This window comes from Xenopus tropicalis, chromosome 4 (assembly GCF_000004195.4).
Source record: "Xenopus tropicalis strain Nigerian chromosome 4, UCB_Xtro_10.0, whole genome shotgun sequence".
Classification (NCBI taxonomy): Eukaryota; Metazoa; Chordata; class Amphibia; order Anura; family Pipidae; genus Xenopus; species Xenopus tropicalis.
Window position 1 is genome coordinate 124,574,915 of NC_030680.2, and position 21,156 is coordinate 124,596,070.

Consider the following 21,156-nt stretch of genomic DNA (forward strand, 5'->3'; position numbering starts at 1 on the left):
CACCAAACAAGCAGATCTTATTATGTATGGCTAGCTTACGGCAGCAGATCAACACTAGTGCAGTTAAAATGGCTGTAGTTCTAAAAAAAAACAAAAACAAAAACAAAAAAAACTCCAGTCTCTGTCATTATTTTACATTACAAACATCACATTATTCTTTCTAAGTTAATTTGTTGCAAATTACTCCATAATGTGAACTGACTTCAGCAGCTGCATTCATGTTCCTTTTTGGTTATTTTTCATGTTCTTTGTTTCTTCAAATTTATCACACAGTTGGCTCCACCCATCCACCCTCTCATCCTCCTGCAGCCACAGATGGTGCCGCAGGAGCAAACGCTATTGATAATGCAAATGCCAGCTTAGTGAATGGTACGTTCAGAGTTGTTCCCCATAATGCATTGCTGTTTTGATAAAACCTTGTTCTATGAAAGCCTGAGCCTTTCCTGCTAGTGCCAGCAATGTGTGTATAAGTCGGCATTAATAATGAAAAGCCTCATGCTGTGCAACGGGAATTCTTGGTTTTCTAAAAAGGGAATTCATTTCTTTGCTCTGCATTCTTGGAAACCTACATCTCTTGTGTACAGGCTTTCAGTTGGGGGGGGGGGGGGTAGCGGGTTACTAAAACAAAGATATCGAGGGGGTATTACGAAATAGAGGGGTGCAGAGCAACAAACAGTAATGATATCCATGTACGTCAGGCCAGAGAATATTTCGGTCAGTCAGTGTGCACATCTGTCAGTGAGAGGAGAAATGATAGGGTTGTCCAAATCTGTTCTTTCATTGCTGCTGACAGGTGAATATCTGTAGACCAGAGACAGGTAACAAATTAATTTCCAGCCGCTGCCAGAATCCCATTATATCAAAGGAATTCTGACAAACCATTTCCTTGTGGGCTACAGGCAAGGAATGAGATAAACTGCTGATAGGGGCTTATTTACAGTACTAAGCATTGTCCAGCTACAATCAAACGGACTTTGGCAGGACCCTTAATTAAGTTCTGTTATAAGCACTCTGTCCTCTCAGCACCTCCCTTCATAGGCAGCAGCAAGATGGCAGGATAACCCTTACCTTCAAAAGCCTGGCAAGATCAGCAAAATGACTTTGCACATAGAGATAAAGGCTTGACTCAAAGCCACGCCCACTATCCAGGAATGCTGAATTAACCGAGGATTGAAAATGAAGGGGCGGTGTTAGTAAACTGCCTATAACTTTTTAATACTTTTACATTTTTAATGTAAATAATTACATGTATGTTTTTCTCTATATTTTCACCAACGTATATAAAACTTTGTTTTAGTAATAGTTACCCTTTAAATTGCACGTATATTTTCTACTGAAACAGTACCTAAAGAGGCCAAATTACCCCTTAGTTACCTAATCTGCTGTTAAAAAATATAATATTATGGTCCTAGCATATAATGGTTATAGGCTAACATATATACTCTGTTCTTTGCATACAAAATTACCATGTTATGACATTGTTATATTTTTATAAGCAGCAAACAAAAGTGGTAGAATGGGAGAAAGGAAATAAAAGAGGCGGAAATAAATATTGTTGCTCCCACCATTCCAATACTTGATTTCATGAATGCCTTATTGCACTTTATGGTCACATAAGTTCAACACCCTAATATCTGGCTCCGCCTCCTACTGCGCCTTCTAGCAACTAAAAATGTAAAAGAACCCCAATGTTGGGCAGCCTTCCTGATTAAGAGAGCAACATGGTCTCTGTATTCTTTGTCCTATGTTTCACCTGAGTTGTTCTATGTGTGTTCTGATGCTTTATGTTCTACTTTTGTTGTCTGTTGAATCTTTTCACCGTGTAGGCAAAATGCAAGATGGAAATGTGGAGAGCATCCAGAATAAAGGTAAACACATACGCCTGTCTCGGCACTTACCTGTACAAACGCTATTGCCAAGCCCATGTCCCGAGGCTGCATATGAAGCCAGGGCCAACATGCAACATGCTTCACATCCAGTCATGTATAACTACCAATCTGCTGTAGTAAACATGTGTTTTCTCTATGATAGCAAACCAAAGCTTTGTAACTGCTATATTGTCCCTTAGGCTAGTGGCACGCTCTTTTCTCTGGCTAATCTGCTGTCTTCTGCCCCTTGTGTGCACTAACAGCTATGGCATCTGCCCCTTGTGTGCACTAACAACTATGGCATCTGCCCCCTGTGTGCACTAACAGCTATGGCATCTGCCCCTTATGTGCACTAACAACTATGGCATCTGCCCCTTGTGTGCACTAACAGCTATGGCATCTGCCCTGTGTGCACTAACAGCTATGGCATCTGCCCCTTGTGTGCACTAACAGCTATGGCATCAGACCCTTGTGTGCACTAACAACTATGGCATCTGCCCCTTGTGTGCACTAACAGCTATGGCATCTGCCCCTTGTGTGCACTAACAGCTATGGCATCTGCCCCTGTGTGCACTAACAGCTATGGCATCTGCCCCTTATGTGCACTAACAACTATGGCATCTGCCCCTTGTGTGCACTAACAGCTATGGCATCTGCCCCTTGTGTGCACTAACAGCTATGGCATCTGCCCCTTATGTGCACTAACAACTATGGCATCTGCCCCTTGTGTGCACTAACAGCTATGGCATCTGCCCCTTGTGTGCACTAACAGCTATGGCATCTGCCCTGTGTGCACTAACAGCTATGGCATCTGCCCCTTGTGTGCACTAACAGCTATGGCATCTGCCCCTTGTGTGCACTAACAGCTATGGCATCTGCCCCTTGTGTGCACTAACAGCTATGGCATCTGCCCTGTGTGCACTAACAGCTATGGCATCTGCCCCTTGTGTGCACTAACAGCTATGGCATCAGACCCTTGTGTGCACTAACAACTATGGCATCTGCCCCTTGTGTGCACTAACAGCTATGGCATCTGCCCCTTGTGTGCACTAACAGCTATGGCATCTGCCCCTTGTGTGCACTAACAGCTATGGCATCTGCCCCTTGTGCGCACTAACAGCTATGGCATCTGCCCCTTGTGTGCACTAACAGCTATGGCATCAGCCTCTCAGGGCACACTTGGAGTGAATTTAAGAACATGGGAGGAAAGACAGTGGATCAGTCTCCTCTGCATCTCTACTTTCATATTTTTAATATTACTACATTTTCTAATGAAATGTTTGGAGATTTCAGTTACTGTTAAATTACTTTTAATGTAAATGACCCTTCTCTCTCCTTTCATTAATAAAGCTCATATAATTGCATAATACCCTCTGTATAAGTGGTGTGCTTTTCTGAATGTGCCAATATAAGATTCTATTTAACCTATATTTAGTGTTTATTCATGCCAGACCTAGTCTACCATCTGTAACTGTGGGTATCTGTGTTACACCCACTTTAAATGAAAACTATACCCCCAAACACTGTAGGTCTCTATAAAAATATATCACATAAAACAGCTCATAAAACCCTGCTTCATCTAAATACACCATTTTCTTAAAAATACTTTTTAGTAGTATGTGCCATTGGGTAATCCTAAATAGAAAATTGCCATTTTAAGCACTAAGGGCCGCCTCCTGGGATCATAGGATTCACAGTGCACACAAACAAGCCAAGTCACACGTACATGCTAGGCCATATCAGCCAATTAATGGACAGAGTTTTGCCTTTTACTCCCACACTACTTCCTGTAGTTAGAGCTGCATTATTTCCTGTCAGGTGATCTCTGAGGGAGCACACAGCCAATCACTAAATGGCAATGGGAAAAGTTGTAAAAGGGGCAATATTTACTGATATATTATCTGAGATAACATAATCTGATATATTATATATTATTATAACATAATACTGATATATTATCTGAGATATTAACATAATCTGTTGGCTAAGTATTCATTTTGGGGATTATAGTTTCCCCCTAATAGAGCCCTGTGGGTTATTCATTTGCTATTGGCAAGAAATTTTAGCTGCAGTACTGATGGCACAGATTTGCACAGATCATTTAACCCCATGTCTGATTCCAGTGTAATATAATGAAGAAAAAAATGACATAATTATATATAAATGTAAGATAACAGGGAGATGCCTGTCATAGTGCTGGGAATCAGCATTCTCATTGGTCACTTTTCTTGCACTTATAATGACATTTTTGGTCAGTAGAATGCTCAGTGGTGAATTTCCTTGCATTAATAATTATCTTTTTTGGTAACTTTTTATAGCAAAACTAGGGGCAGTGGAACAGTGTTATGGGTGGGTTTACAACCCCTTTAATCTATATACAGGCCCTGTATTATAAATCCCAGGCCTAAATACAAAATAGGTGCCCCCTAGAGAAGCAAAAGAGGTTTAAGTGAAGTGTCTCATTCATTGTGCCACATTAATGATGCCCACCGTAATCGCAGCACAGAGCTAGTATTAGTTAGTAGTAGTTAGTATTAGCTCCAGATAATGATGCAGTGCAATTACATCCTCACAACGTACAAGTAAGAAATGCCAAACCCTGTACCATGTTATTTATGTAGTCTTGCGTTGTCTTTTTGTTCCCTATTCTTTTATTGTTTCATGGATGGTAGAGATGTCCAAGAAGGGTGTGGGAAAGCTCAGTAATTCTAGTATTTAGTTCAGTATTATCTGAAGGTTTATATGTTGAATGGTTTTATTGTATTTGTTTACCTTTAAAAATTTAATTTTAGTATGATGTAGAGAGTAGTATTCTGAGACAATTTGCAATTGGTCTTTATTTTTTATTTTCCGCAGTTTTTGAATTATTTAGCTTTTTATTCAGCAACTCTCCAGTTTACCAGAATAAGAAACTGGAAATTGAATAGGAGTGGGTCTGAATAGAAAGATAAGTAGAAAAAGTAACAATATCAATCAATCAAATTGTAGCCTCAAAGAGTAATAGTCTTTTGGCTGCTGGGGTCAGTGACCCCCTTTTGAAAGCTGTGAAGAGTTAGAAGAGGATGTCAAATCATTTAAAACCAATAAAAACCAGTTGAAAAGTTGCTAAGAACTTCCAATTCTATAACATATTAAAACTTTAAGGTGAACCACCTCTTCAGTATAAATAAGAGGGCCCCTGGCCGCCAAAAAAATCACAGGTTGCCCCCAGCACAGGAGTTTTCTTATGATCCAGTCAGGAAATATAATCATGGTATACAAATGGTATACAGAACTATCCCAGTTGTTATTAACTGCCCAGTTAAAAGCACTAGGTTAATATTCTCCTTTTGCTTTGACAGCCAAACAGCAGGACGGTGCAGCCGCAATGGAAATGCAGCCCTTGAAAAGTGCTGAAGGAGGTGATGGGGATGACAAGGACAAAAAGAAATCTAATCCCCACAAGAAGGAGAAGTCTGTGCTGCAGGGCAAGCTGACCAAACTGGCAGTACAGATCGGGAAAGCTGGTATGTCAGAGGAATTTGCTTTTTGTAGATACGCTTGTGATTGGCACCTTTAATAGAGCACAGCAGTTCAAAATGGACATCTTCTTGTTTTTATCAAGCCATTCTCTTTCTTACCACTCATTTATTAACAGATTTTGGGTGAGATTCAAATCAGTGACAAAATGGAATTTTATGGTTAATCAGGTGAAAACCTATGGATGAGATTCAAGCTAAGGAGAAAAGCCTTTTCTCCTAATTCAGGTCCAGTTTTTCCCCTAGACTTCAATAAAGCTTTCATGTGGCTAAACGTGAGATATGTTTTTCTTACTGAATGGAATCTGGCTCTGTGGGAAAATCTGGAATTGAATTTCAGCATGCTTTAACCCTTAATTACAGTATATGTAGAAGAATTCTAGGAGTTGTAAGTTACGGTTGCAGATGCCAAGAGCACTAAGGGGTGCAAATTCATGTCCCTTAGTGATTATTCAACAAGTGCTCTATCCTTATGGCAGATGGTAGGAAAAGGGTTCCTTTGCACCCTGTACCCGCAAGTGCTCCCTAACAAGTCTGTCTGCCAACTGCAGGCAGTGCTGAATTCATCCATTCTGGATCATAAGAAACCACAGGCGCTTATGGTGGGAAAGGGTGCAAAGAACAGAACATGGTAGCTTTAAATAGTTTCTTTGCATTTTGCACCCTGCTCCACCAAAAGTAAATGGACCCTAAAGACCCTAATACATCTTTTCAAACTGCACAAAAGGTCAGTATATTTGCTTAGAATTCCTTAGTAAACCCTAATAATTAACGGGATATTATATGCCATACATTTAAATACTTTTTCGCCCCACTTTGAAATTATGGACTAAATATGTGGGGGTAAATCCTTTTGTAGAGCACTGTCAAGTTTAAATTTTTTCATAAAAGGCGGGGTTCACTGTGAATGACAAATGAGAGACAAAGCAATTCTGTTTATGTGCTCCTCAGTACTAAGTAAATTGTAGCTCCCGATACACAGGCCTTTCTCCCCCATATAAAATGTTGGTTACTCAGATACAAGCAGTTGCTCATAGGGTCATTGTACTGAAGTGAATTTCTCCGTTGCCTTCACTGGTTTAGCTTTCTCTTTCTGTACATTCTGTACAATTCATGTGTAAATTGTCTTACTTGTTAGATAAGTCATTGGAAAGACTGTGGATAATTACAAAACAATTCAATTTGTCGACCTCAGAATATTAATACTCATTGTCTCATTTAATGCCATCTCTACTGGATAACCCCTTTTTTCTTATTTCCTCACTCCTTTATGGCTTTTCTTTTTCTCTATCCTATGTATTGCTCATCTCTTCCATAACCAAAGACATCTAAAAATATATAAAGTGGCTGTTTGGTGCAGCGCTATTTATTAGGATTCATTTTCAATCTTGCAGGTTTGGTTATGTCCGCCATTACCGTCATTATCTTGGTACTCTACTTCGCCATTGATACGTTTGTAGTGAACAAAAGGCAGTGGCTGCCAGAATGCACTCCAATCTACATCCAGTACTTCGTTAAATTCTTCATCATTGGCGTGACTGTATTAGTGGTAGCTGTCCCTGAGGGACTACCTCTTGCCGTCACTATTTCTCTGGCCTACTCTGTTAAAGTAAGTAGCATTAGCTTGCACTCTGTGTATGAGTTGCATATCTAGCTTGATTGCAGGTTTTCCCTTTGTTTTAACTTTTTTCTTAAGACAATGCTGCTTAGAACCACTGGCCCAGCTGGGTAAAGGATGACTTTTTCCCTACAAATGTCTTCAGACACTGACACAGGAGCTTGGTGTTCAAAGCCTACTTGTCATAGTGGGAATGTCAAGTGGAAACTCACGTATGCAGGGGCCACACCAGCTGACACTTCTTTGTCTGGGAATTGCAGCACTTAAAACATCAAACAGTGCCCCTACTGGAGGGAGGATAATTGGCTCCAATATAACCCAATTAATGTCAGCAGCAATGTAAAAAATATATATACAGTATATATTTAAATACCAATTTTCTGCTTTGATTATCATAATATTTTTCCTTCAAGTAAAAATAGCCTTAATTTATTTCATTTTTTTCATTTAAATACTAAGCATTGCTCTAATCTAAACTGTACGTCACTCTGCATTTTATGAAGCGAGGGTCTGTGATGTTCCACACAGAGATTTTCCTTCTTCAGAGCTTCCACTGACAGTGTTCTTATTAAAAAAAGCAGCTGACTGTCTGGCAGCTTATTAATCATATATATTTGCTCCCATTACAGAAAATGATGAAAGATAATAATTTAGTACGACATTTAGATGCTTGTGAAACCATGGGGAATGCAACGGCAATCTGCTCAGACAAGACCGGCACGTTGACCACCAACCGCATGACGGTGGTACAAGCGTTTGTGGGGGATGTGCACTACAAAGAGATCCCAGATCCTGACGGCCTTCCAGCGAAAACGTTGGATGTGTTAGTGCATGCCATCGCCATCAACAGTGCCTATACCTCCAAAGTCTTGGTAAGCAAAAAAAAAAACCAAAACAGTTTATTTAACATAACCTGACATTGTCAATATCAAAGTGACCATTCCACAATTACAGTTGTGAGTGATTGCTGTAGGGTCACATACTGTTTCTCATATTGCTTTGCAAATGTCTATCTATCAGTCGGGAGCATGTCCTCTTTTGGCCTTTGGAACATATTGGTCTCACTGATCTCCTGATGCACATGTACCCTTCAGCCTTAGGGTTGAGCTTTTTCCTAGAATGAGTATAATTCCTGTACATCCTTGACATGTTCCAGTGGTTGTGTATTTAAGAAATGGGCTAAAGAAATATGTAACATGGGTACAGTTAGTCAATTGAGCGACATTTCCTTGTAATGGGTATAATATAGCCTAAGGCTTTGCTAGCCTAGTATTCCACTTATAATATACATATGCACATACATGTCCATCACTGCCGGAAGATTTTTGTTGTTGCAAATGGACTTAGATAGTGAAACTGCATGGTAACTGTATTAGTACCCCAAAACCTGTCTACTGGTAAGGGCAAGATGCAGAATGCAGTGACAACAGGTTCAAGGCTTCTGTGTACAGTACATAAGCAGGTGGTTAGTATGTTGTACCCTAGGGCTTAGCATGCCTAGCACTTCTCATATGAGTGTTCTGAATGACACACAAGCTAGGAGACTACCAGCAGTGTCAAACTGGGGTCTCTGGGGCCCACTGGGGCTGTCACCTCAGGGTCCCCCCATCCCAGTCACATACTCCTCCAATCGCCACCAGCCTACAACGCTGCACACTGTGCCATGTTCCTTTTACTTGCAGCTACTGCTTGCACAACACATGTGTTCCTGTAATTTCTGGCTGCGATAGAGATGGGTGTAAAGCACCAAAGTCTTTGGTAGGAGTGGGCCTGGGTTGGTGGGGCTCATTGGGTTTTTTCCTGGTGTCCCTCTGGCCCAGCCCTGTATGTACCTAAAAATCAGTTCCTACCATTTACTGCAGACCCCTTTTTAGTCTCTCTCCTTATTAATTAATTTTCAGATCATTACCGTTTTACATGCAAGTTGGGGTGAAATAATACAAATAAAAAAAGCACCCACTTTGTATTTCATTCAAACTTTAAACCTACTAACTGCATGTAGTAATTTATTGTATGCTTATATTTGATATTCTGCTTTGGTAGGTGGCAAACTTAAAGGGATTCTGTCATGATATTATGGTATACTTTTTATTTCTATACTCTGTTTCTTTTATTTCTTTACTCCGTTTGCGTTTCATAAATATTTATAAATTTCAATGCAGGATTCTGCTGGAGAAGCTCTATTAACTGATGCATTTTCCTATGAAAGTATTCCTTTAAAGGGAAACTTCACTCCTGCACAAGCTGGGTTCCAGCCCCCACAATGCCTTACCATCTTTTTTTGTGTTATTCAGCTAGCCTCTGTTACATTGTTTCAAGAGTCAGAACCAGCAAATGCTGCTTTCAATAGCAGTTAGATTTACAAATAACTTCTAAATCATTGCAGTTTGTTTAATGAATGTATATTATATATCTAAGCTGCTTAGAACTACACTATAATTACATTACTTCTTTGTGCAGACGCATAAGGAGTCACGTACAATGCAGAATACAGTTTGCAAAGTACAAATAAAAGCTGCAATCTGCCATTGCACTTTGCATTCTGAATTTTCCCCTCCCCTCAACACAAATATTGGAGTTGATTTTAACTGTGCCAGACCAGAAACTGCCAATTGGTTCAGATGAGTTACAGAACTGGCCAAACTTTTTTTTCATATTTTGCTGTATTATTGCATCAGCCATGTATTTAACAAGGCATTAAAAGAAACCACGTAGAAACATATATATGTACCACTATAAATAGCTTGGCATTAAACTTAATTACATTTCCATTTACTGTGCTTTGAAGCGGTTTATGGCCACTGGTTTTAACAGCACAGCCTAAAAAAAAAGCTAATTCCTATGGGGGTTTCTTTCAGATTGCAAATAAAATAAAGAATGTCAAAATGCTGCATTTTTAATTCAAAAAGCTTTAGGTGCGGAAGAGGAAAGCAAGGGCCGCGCTAATGTCCTCTGAGTGATAGCACCTAGCACTGACTGGCTCTCTATAATTCATGGCTCTGCAGAGTGGAAGCTTCTTTAATAAATAATTTAAAAAAAGGGAATACAAGAAACGGTGCCCTGTGCAACTGACTGCTCATCTATTCTTGGATAAGGAGGTCGGACCGCATACAGCAGCACGGTGTCACCAAAGCCCAGTTTTATACCAATGAACTACACAAAAGGTTATAGCAAGGAGTAAGGCTATCCAGGCCGTATCTGTAGAATCAGTGCCAGCTGCACAGCCTGGCTTTATATAAATATGCCCCTCACCTGTCACCCTTTAGATCCTATTTACTTGCCCATTTACCTGTCCTATCCAGGGCATTTAAATCCTGTCTTTTGCAGCTAACTTAGCCAATTATAGGTGAAAGAAAATAAAGGAGAATTTAAGATTAACAAAGAAACAAGCTATAAGAAATGCTTTACATGATGGGGTTTAGAACTTAATACATAAAAACTCACCCATGTTCTATTCATTCCTGTGGGATTTTTAGAAGCGTATTTATCAAATGGTGAACTCCAACTTTAAATAAAACATGGGTGAGAAACCCCCTATATTTTGGATTTCTGGACCAGCCCAAGGCAACCACAAACCTTTAGCAGGGTTAAAGTAGCTCCCCATCTTCTCTTCTACTGATTTACAGCACATTATATGGGCTGATGTTAGTTACCTGAGCTTAGGGAACAGCTTACACTATACATATAATATAAATGCCACAATAAAAGGCTAATTAGTAATGAATTTAGACATTACATGGCAGCGCAGAAACCAGTGCAATCTGCATCAGAATTGATTAAAAATCAGCCCTGGAGCATCAGCTTCTATGGAAGACAAACCTAATTTATTTTCTGCTTGATACTTTTTTAATGACTCCTGAGCTTAGCTTCTTAATAGCTGCTCAGACTATACTAAGCATGTGCAGTGCCACTGACACTTTAAGAAAAAGGATTTACAAGATTTTGGATTTACAAGACTTTAAAGGCATGGATCATTCCGGTTATAGGGCTGCTAAACCTCTTGGCTGGTACAGTATGTTTGGCATATGCAATACAGCATTTCTAGCCATATTTATTTTCAGGCTTTAGTTTTCATTGAAAGGCAAAAGGCCACCAAACAAAACACTGAGCCACTCCACTATCAGTTGGCTTCCAAATGGTTTTGTTTCTTTTGATTGTTTTTATTGATTTTTAGTCTATGGCAGCTAACATAGGGAGTGAAGAGGAAGGGCAATAAAAGTGAGTTGTAGTTTGTCATTGGTCTGTACAGAAAAGAAAAAAAAATTCGATAAGTCAGCTTTCTCTTTGTCTAGTTGGTTTTGTAAAGACTCGCCTCGTTTTTCAGTTCCCTAATTATTTGCTTATCTGTTTTAATTCGTTTAGGTTCCATTTATTTCCTTTGAAATCATCTGTTCATTTTATAGTTCAGCCTGATAAGCAGGTTCTACAGAATCCTTGTGGCTTTTAATTGATGCCCCAGAGTCCTTTGAGTTGAATACTGTAAATGCGCACTTCTTTTCTCTTCCTATTACCCTACATACTGTTTTATCTGGGCAGATTGGAGTTGATTTATTACTTTTGCTTTTGTTACACTGGGGAACCCACTGTTTAGTATTTGTTCCTAGCAGCGCGCTGAGGAGAGTCCAGTTCTACTGAGCTTCTCCTCAAGGAGACTAAATCCGTAATGCTAGCCTCAGCAGAACAGAATTGGTCTTGCTAAAATGAATGGGTTTAATTGTTGTACGACCAACTGCTTTTAAATGCACTGCGTACATAAGTAGCGCTTTTTTAAATAAAGATATACATACTGTACATATACATACATACAAGTTAGTTTATAAAATACATATCGGGATGATTATTTAACTTGTACTCATTTTCTGCAACATATAAGAGGACATAACAATATTATAATCAATATTTTAGGTTGGTTGTTCCACAATTTATAATAAACTTGAAGCACCACATTATCAAAAATTGTATGAAACAGTATCATTAAAATAGATGTTTCATGCATCCCTGGCACTTAATCGTTGTTTGAGGCATTGCATGATCACAAATGGCCAATATTGCTCACTGAAGTCAGGATACAAGTTCTATTAGTGCAATTGAGCGCTGCAAGTCTGATGTGATGGTATGCATTCATTTATGGTTTGTAACGTGAAAACTTATGGGCAACATGGAAGCTGAGGTGAGAAAATTTTCTCCTAATTCAGTTCCATTTTTTTCCCCAGAGACCTCATATGAAAAACTTTGAGATAAGTTTTTCTGAACTGAATTGCATCTCAAATCTTGTCTGTAAATTTGCACTTGATAAAACTTTTTCTCACTGAACTGAGTGTGGCCCTTCATGTTATAAACAGTAAGATACGTTTTTTTCATTGAATTGCATCTGGTTCTATGGAAAAATCTGGAACTGAATGAGGAGATAAGCTTTTCTCATCTAATTGAATCTGGCCCATTGAGTCCATGAAAAAAAAACAAAAAAAAACAAACATATCTTATAGAAACGTAATAGAACTCTGTGAAAAAATGTGATTAGGAGATATGTTTCTCTCATTGAATTATAAGCTTATCTCCTACTTCAATTCCAGATTCTCCCATAGACCCAGTTGCAATTTAATGAGAAAAACTTATCTCACTGTTTGTCTCATGAAAACTCTATTGAAGTCTATAGGCCAGATTCAATTCAGTGAGAAAAAGTTATCTCCAGATTCCTACCATGAAGCCTTTGGGTGGCACTTTCCTCGGTAGCTGGATCCATAGCTTTGAAATTTGATGCATCAATGTGGGCATGAAGGCAAGTTAAAGATGCGTTTAGCGATGATCTGGGCATCCATTGGAACTTCATTGGGAACACCGGCCACATAGGGAACCTGCTCTTGAGTGATAAGGAAAACTTTTGCAGTCTTGTTTTACATCCATCTGATGGCATCTGATTTTACATTGGTTGGTGTGCTTTCTTTTGAAAGTTGGATCCAACTGAATTGTATAAAAAAAAATGCATGCAGCCAAGTGACACAACTAGAATCTGTGTATAGTTGTGTCTGGTTTAAGGTGCCTCTAATGCGCAGTGCCACGCTCTGTTTAGAGAATCCATTACATAGAGCATAACAGAACTGAGGTCTTTATGACAGCATGATGTAAAGGGAAAGTGCAAATAAATATTATACACATAGCAAGCACAGAAATTAATTTGAACATTTACAAAAAGGAAACTAAGCCCATTCATGGTGGCAATCACTATCCTCTTGAATTCACTGGCCAACAAGACAGCCAGCAACCCACAATGTTTTGTAGTGTTTAGGTTATCCACATAAGTGACAAATTAGTACAATTAACTGATCAATCATATGGTAGTTTAGTAGGCTCATTTACTGAATATGGGCTTCTTGGATAAAATTGATGCTAAAGATGATTTTGAACAGTATTGAATAGTACAGAAGGCATAATGACTTTTACTTTTTTTTGCTGTTTTCCTATATAGCCTGCAGAAAAAGATGGGGGGCTTCCTCGGCAAGTTGGTAACAAAACAGAGTGTGGTTTGTTGGGGTTTGTCTTGGACTTGAAGAGAGATTACCAAGTAGTAAGGAATAAGATTCCAGAGGAGAAACTCTACAAAGTGTACACCTTCAACTCAGTCAGAAAATCAATGAGCACTGTTGTTAAACTAGAAGATGGCAGCTACCGAATGTACAGCAAAGGTGCTTCTGAGATAGTCCTAAAAAAGTAAGTCACTGTCATTTTTATTCCAGTTCTAGCATTCTCCAACAGAGCAGTAACTACAGTGTTCTCATATGCTCATTAACATGGCCTAGTGCATTCGTACCCAAATTGTGGGGCCGCTCCAGCCTGAATGCTAGTTTCCGTGAGAATTTGGGACAATGGCCATTTGCTCTCCTAGATACACCTAAAAGCCCAGCTTAGAGGTCAGTTACAGTGAGATTTAGGGTGACTATGCATTTTAACCCTTGGAACTATTGCAGAATGATTGATACACTAATATTTTCCTATATCTGTACACTATTCATGAGCTAAGGGAAGGCTGAACCTTCAAGGGGGTGTGAATTGAAAACGTTTGACAACGACTGCCCTACAGTAACACATCGCTACATCACCTTCTATTGAAATGAACTATATTTTGCCCACTGAATAACAGTTTATAACAATTTTCCTTTCATACATTTTCAGATGTTCTAGAACTTTAAATGAGGCTGGCGAACCGCGGATTTTTAGGCCCAGAGACCGTGATGACATGGTAAAAAACGTGATAGAGCCCATGGCATGTGACGGACTTCGAACTATCTGTATCGCTTATCGAGATTTTCCCATGAGCCCAGAACCTGACTGGGACAATGAAAATGACATTGTCACTGACCTGACATGCCTTGCCGTAGTTGGTATTGAAGATCCAGTCAGGCCAGAGGTAAGATATGCTTATCGTGTGTCCTCATACAGCCATAGATTAAGGGATATACAGTGGAGGAAATAATTATTTGACCCCTCACTGATTTTGTAAGTTTGTCCAATGACAAAGAAATGAAAAGTCTCAGAACAGTATCATTTCAATGGTAGGTTTATTTTAACAGTGGCAGATAGCACATCAAAAGGAAAATCGAAAAAATAAATTTAAATAAAAGATAGCAACTGATTTGCATTTCATTGAGTGAAATAAGTTTTTGAACCCTCTAACAAAAAAAGACTTAATACTTAGTGGAAAAACCCTTGTTTGCAAGCACAGAGGTCAAACGTTTCTTGTAATTGATGACCAAGTTTGCGCACATTTTAGGAGGAATGTTGGTCCACTCCTCTTTGCAGATCATCTCTAAATCCCTAAGGTTTCGAGGCTGTCTCTGTGCAACTCTGAGCTTGAGCTCCCTCCATAGGTTTTCTATTGGATTAAGGTCCGGAGACTGACTAGGCCACTCCATGACCTTAATGTGCTTCTTCTTGAGCCACTCCTTTGTTGCCTTTGCTGTATGTTTTGGGTCATTGTCGTGCTGGAACACCCATCCACGACCCATTTTCAGTTTCCTGGCAGAGGGAAGGAGGTTGTCGTTCAGGATTTCACGATACATGGCTCCGTCCATTTTCCCGTTAATGCGAATAAGTTGTCCTGTGCCCTTAGCAGAAAAACACCCCCAAAGCAAAATGTTTCCACCCCCATGCTTGACGGTGGGGACGGTGTTTTGGGGGTCATAGGCAGCATTTTTCTTCCTCCAAACACAGCGAGTTGAGTTAATGCCAAAGAGCTCTATTTTGGTCTCATCAGACCACAGCACCTTCTCCCAGTCACTCACAGAATCATTCAGGTGTTCATTGGCAAACTTCAGACGGGCCTGCACATGTGCCTTCTTGAGCAGGGGGACCTTGCGAGCCCTGCAGGATTTTAATCCATTGCGGTGTAATGTGTTTCCAATGGTTTTCTTGGTGACTGTGGTCCTCCCGTGTAGTTCTAGGATGCTTTTTCACCTTTCTCAGAATCATTGACACCCCGCGAGGTGAGATCTTGCGTGGAGCCCCAGAGCGAGGTCGATTGATGGTCATTTTGTGCTCCTTCCATTTTCGAACAATCGCACCAACAGTTGTCACCTTCTCTCCCAGCTTCTTGCTAATGGTTTTGTAGCCCATTCCAGCCTTGTGCAGGTCTACAATTTTGTCTCTGACATCCTTGGACAGCTCTTTGGTCTTTCCCATGTTGGAGAGTTTGGAGTCTGCTTGATTGATTGATTCTGTGGACAGGTGTCTTTTATACAGGTGACTAGTTAAGACAGGTGTCCTTAATGAGGTTGACTAATTGAGTAGAAGTGTCTAACCACTCTGTGGGAGCCAGAACTCTTAATGGTTGGTAGGGGTTCAAAAATTTATTTCACTCAATGAAATGCAAATCAGTTGCTATCTTTTATTTAAAGTTATTTTTTGATTTTCCTTTTGATGTGCTATCTGCCACTGTTAAAATAAACCTACCATTGAAATGATACTGTTCTGAGACTTTTCATTTCTTTGTCATTGGGCAAACTCAGTGAGGGGTCAAATAATTATTTCCTCCACTGTATTTATCATGCTGTGTAAAAAGTGGAGGGAAGCCACTAAAAGCCAATTAAATGAAAACTCAGAAGTTTAATTGTCTAGTCAGCTTGTGTAGCTATAAAACAGTGTAGGACTGGGGTACCGATTGTGGACAATATTTACCACACCTTTACAAAGTTGCTTGTGAGTTGCAGGTAGAGGGTCCAACTGGATTGGGATACATTGGGATTTTTCCCAGTATCCCAGTGGGCCACTCAAACCCTGCTTAAAAGTCTAAAGTCTGTTTCTGGTAAGGCCCACAGTTGGTGTCTCTGCTAATAATATCCTCATAGTAACTATTACCAAAAATACATGCATAAAATAGCACCATTATAATTTAATTTTTTTTAACTGCAGTTGGCTTCAGAGCACACACAGATTGCAAGCTCTGTGGATCATTGTAAATCACATACAAAGAAAAAGATGTATTCATGATCAGGCAGAAGATACAATCCGTGTCCTTTGCATTAAAGTCACCTTCAAAGCTAGATAATTGCTTTGTTGTTTGCAGGTACCAGAGGCCATAAGGAAGTGCCAGCGGGCTGGCATTACGGTCCGCATGGTGACTGGTGATAACATTAATACTGCCCGTGCCATTGCCATTAAGTGCGGTATTATACATCCTGGAGAGGACTTTCTCTGCATTGAAGGAAAGGAATTTAACAGGAGAATACGCAATGAGAAGGGAGAGGTAAGTTTTCCTAGGTGCTAGTTATTAGTATCATAATAAAATATGAAGAGGTAAGGGCTGATTTCACTGCAATTGTACAAAGTTTCCTGCAGTTGTTGCACAAAATACTGGGATTCATTAAAGGTATATGTAATAAAAGAAGCAGTAACCATATCAACCAATTAGATGTTTGCTTTTAAACAGGTAACCAGTAAATGCTACCTGCTGATTGGTTGCTCCTGGGCAAATGTATTGCCTTTTTTACATAACCTCCTTTTTGTCTAAAGTCCCTTCTTACACTCCTTTATAGTCCTACTTACACTAAATTTCCGTCCTGCCTCCTCTTGCAAATCACATGCAATGCTCCTGCTTATGCAGGGGAACCCTGGAGCTACAACTTACTTTGAGTGTTCCAACAGTGACCTTACTAAAGATTTCGGCCACAATTGCATCAGGCTCATTGTCACCTCAAGGCTGCAATTATGCTGGCATTGTGGGAAATAATGATGCAGTATGAGTATAAAAACATGGCAACTTTCTTACAAAAATAGTATTGTTCCCCAAAGGAAGCACGGACTCTATAAGAACAATTTTGCTAGGATAAGTACCCTTTAATGCCTGCAATAAGCCTCCCTATTTAATCTTGTACCTGCCAATGGTGAGGGTGCAGTGTCTTCCTGTGTGGCCCCTAATGAGCTGAGTTATGTGCCGCCCCCCCCCCCCCCCTTAGCACTCCAGAACCTGCACCCTACAAGAAATTGTCAACAAATATTGAAACAGATCATTTAACATTGTATTACTGAAACAAGAATAGCTATAATGGATTCTCTGCTCATTACTTTTATATTTACTTCTAGATCGAACAAGAACGGATTGATAAGATTTGGCCCAAGCTCCGGGTTCTGGCCCGCTCCTCACCTACTGACAAACACACTCTGGTGAAAGGTACGTATCCCTAAGGCTAAAGCAAGGACAAATCAAAGCAATATTTGTGAAGTCTTACATTCCCTCCCCAAAAAGCAGTTGACCAATCCATAGGCTGCAGTTACAAATGGTCATAAGCAATTGTGTAACACTTGTGGCCATTTAAATGCTGGGGGCTGCTATACAACACCCAATATTTTTAGCTCTTGGCTGGACAAAAGTGTCGGTAGAGACAGAAAAATTACAGAAATTTAATCTGCAAATTGTTTCCACTATTGTGAATTCCTCCATAGAACGGTATTACTGATTCTGAGAGAGGACATTTATCAAAGAGCACTAAGCCAAAAATAGGCCCCAAACCATTATGTGGCAAAGTTGCTAAATGAGGTGAAATCTCTTTTGTGTCTGTAGGAATCATAGACAGCACCCAGGTGGAACAGAGGCAAGTGGTGGCAGTGACTGGAGATGGAACAAATGACGGTCCAGCGCTGAAGAAAGCAGATGTGGGGTTTGCCATGGTATGGCACTGAAATTCCCTAGCATTGCACATCATGCTTGTATTTAGTGCCAGTGTGTTGGCATCACCTCATGTGCAGCTCATTGCTCTGGATTGTTCTACCTCTTACATATAACTCATATATCAGCACCTTTCCACGGCCCAAAAAGTTGCTATGTAATGTAGAGAACTCAACAGGTTTTGGTCTGGTTTAGGGGTACAAAAGGCTTGTCTTTGCTTGGGAATTCCCAAAGCTGTTTGACAACTCTAGGATACACTTCCATCGTGTGATTTTTGGGTCTTTCATACCATACTTGAATTTAGTGTCCACCAAAACAAGAGGCTCGCAGATGCTTCTCTTTAAGATTGACCATCATAGCTTAAAAACTGTGCCCCTCCCAGTAAAATCTTTAAGGGGTAAGTAATAAAATCTGCACTTTTGCAGAACTCCAACTGAAATATCAAATCCCTCAGAGCTGGAACTATGAATATATGAAGATTTTGCATTTTATCCAGAATACCTGCACAAGAATAGCACCTCCCCTCTCCCTAACTCTGTTTGAAAGACTTTGTATATCTGGGCTCCCCCAGAAGGCTTTTTGAAAAACAAAAACATGTTTTCCCATGACAGTATTCCTTTAATGTTTACTGTAATACGTATATTTTTTTCTAACTAGGCCATAGGAATGGGCCCACGCATGTCATTTCTCCATGTGCTTTGAATGTATGGAAGGGATTATCTATTGAATATATTGATGTCCATCCTGAGAGCTCTAAGAACATGTACATTATCCTGGCAATTTCTTATTGTGTTCACATCTGTGTTTTTCTATGTTCTATGAGCTTTTACACAGCCTTTCAAACAACCTGTAGTGCACAAAAATGTTTTTGTTAAAACCAAATAAACTATTAAAAAAGAGGTAAAGTGCGATCTAGATTCCCAGCCCCTCATCCAGAGTCTGCTTCCCATGTTGTTTGACCCCAGCATAGAAAACATAAGGGATTGGCTAATTTGATGCATTTCAGAGACCTGACCCTAAAGGAAAGATCGGCACCTTACTTGGCACTGCAATTCTAGCTGTGCCTAATGCTCTCCCTTTCCTCCATTCAGGGGATCGCAGGCACAGATGTTGCAAAGGAAGCCTCTGACATTATTCTGACGGATGATAACTTCACCAGCATTGTGAAAGCTGTAATGTGGGGCCGCAATGTGTACGACAGCATCTCCAAGTTCTTACAGTTCCAGTTAACGGTGAATGTGGTGGCTGTCATTGTAGCCTTTACTGGGGCCTGCATTACACAGGTACGGCTTCCCCATAACTGACACAAAATGTATGTGTATAAGCTGATTACTACTGTTTTTGCCATCACAAACGAAACTTGCAGGCATGGAAAGCTGTAATGCAGTACAGGTATGGGATCCCTTATCTGGAAACCCATTATCCAGAAATTTCCGAATTACGGAAAGCCCGTCTCCCATAGACTCCATATTAATCAAATAATATAGAATTTTAAAACTGATTTCCTTTTTCTCAGTAGTAATAAAACAGTACCTTATAATTGATCCCAACTAAGATATAAATAATCCTTATTGGATGCAAAACAATCCTATGGGGTTTAATTAATGTTTTATTGATTTTTTTAGTAGACTTAAGGTCCCCATACACGGGCTGATTCTAGCTGTCGATATCGGTCCCTTAGACCAATTCGGCAGCTAATTGGCCCGTGTATGGGCACTACTAACGGGCCTTCCTCAACGATATCTGGCCTGAAATCGGCAGATCTCGATCAGGCAGGTTAAAAAAATCTAGTCGGATCGGGGAACGCATTGGCTCGTTGATGCGGTCCCCGAACCGACTGCCCCATTGCCGCCAATATAATACAATAGTTTGGCCCCAGGGCCAAATGATCGAATTAGTCTACACGTTCCCCAATATCGCCCACCCCGTAGGTGGGGATATCGGGTGAAGATCCGCTCACTTGGCGATCTTGCCAAGCGAGCGAATCTTCACGTGTATGGGGACCTTTAAGGTATGAAGATTGAAAATACGGAAAGATCCCTTATCCGGAATACCCTTGGACCCGAGCATTCTGGATAATGGGTCCTATACCTGTAGTACCTTGAAGTTAACTTTTAGTATGTTATAGAATGGCCAGTTCTTAGCAACTTTTCAATCTTATTTTTTTTTAAAGGGGTGGTTCACCTTTGTAATAAAATTGGTATATCGCTTTCCGGTGCCAATTAAAGCTCTTTTGCAATATATATGCATTAGAAAAAAGTAAGCACAAAGGAGTTATTCTTCATAATTTGCAGTGAACCACAAAAACCTTTCTGAAGATTGTTACAATGCAGGGGGATCGCCGACACCGTTCCTCATTCCTCCTCAGTAGGGTTTTCGCCACACTCGCGTTGGGCACAGCCTGCTGCAATTGCTGATGTGGCCCAATGATTCAGAAGAGACAAAGGTACATGTGTATCAGTGCTTGAAGCAGGCTGTGCCCAACCTGCACGTGACGGAGGACTGAGAAACAGCGCTGCCCGCCTTCAGAAAGGTTATAGCAGCTCACTTTGAATTAAAAAGATGCACATTTTTGGTAATGCATATATATTGCAAAAATGCTTCTTTTGGCACAGAAAAGCCATATATAAATGTTATTACAAAGGTGAACCACCCCTTTAATTATTTGCTCTGTGCCTCCTGTACTTTGCACTTAGTGCCTCATTTAGAAAAGGGACCAGCATTTTGCTGCAGGCACAAGTATAGTGGAGTATGGAAATAGTGTTTAAACGCACATCATTATGCAGACATATTGTATGTATTTCCATAAACAAAGCAGGTGCTGAAATGCTGAAAGCAAGCCACAGTAAGTCACCTAACTCTTTGCCTAATTTTATTAGAACATTGATTCATTTTTGGCTCAGTTCAGTGTTGAAGACATAATCATTCAGGAGCTTGGCCAAATTAAGCACATTCATCATGCATGCGCCACCTTTATACCAACATGTAAGTACA

The 21,156-nt window shown here is 40.0% G+C and overlaps 1 protein-coding gene across 12 annotated transcripts in view; it reads left to right on the top strand.

Moving 5' to 3' along the window:
- atp2b2 (ATPase plasma membrane Ca2+ transporting 2) overlaps positions 1 to 21,156 on the top strand; it is a 167,003-nt gene that overhangs the window by 126,337 nt on the left and 19,510 nt on the right. For 6 of the 12 annotated variants that reach the window (XM_004913900.4, XM_004913898.4, XM_031901106.1 and 3 more), the window contains 11 exons: positions 274 to 369; positions 1,827 to 1,868; positions 5,210 to 5,374; positions 6,781 to 6,995; positions 7,634 to 7,876; positions 13,471 to 13,712; positions 14,175 to 14,409; positions 16,564 to 16,743; positions 17,580 to 17,667; positions 18,058 to 18,164; positions 19,254 to 19,445. In XM_004913900.4, coding sequence (XP_004913957.1) covers positions 274 to 369; positions 1,827 to 1,868; positions 5,210 to 5,374; positions 6,781 to 6,995; positions 7,634 to 7,876; positions 13,471 to 13,712; positions 14,175 to 14,409; positions 16,564 to 16,743; positions 17,580 to 17,667; positions 18,058 to 18,164; positions 19,254 to 19,445 — 1,805 coding nt within the window. The remainder of the gene's footprint in view (positions 1 to 273; positions 370 to 1,826; positions 1,869 to 5,209; positions 5,375 to 6,780; positions 6,996 to 7,633; positions 7,877 to 13,470; positions 13,713 to 14,174; positions 14,410 to 16,563; positions 16,744 to 17,579; positions 17,668 to 18,057; positions 18,165 to 19,253; positions 19,446 to 21,156) is intronic. The other 6 variants (XM_004913903.4, XM_031901105.1, XM_004913899.4 and 3 more) reach the window with 3 other exon arrangements.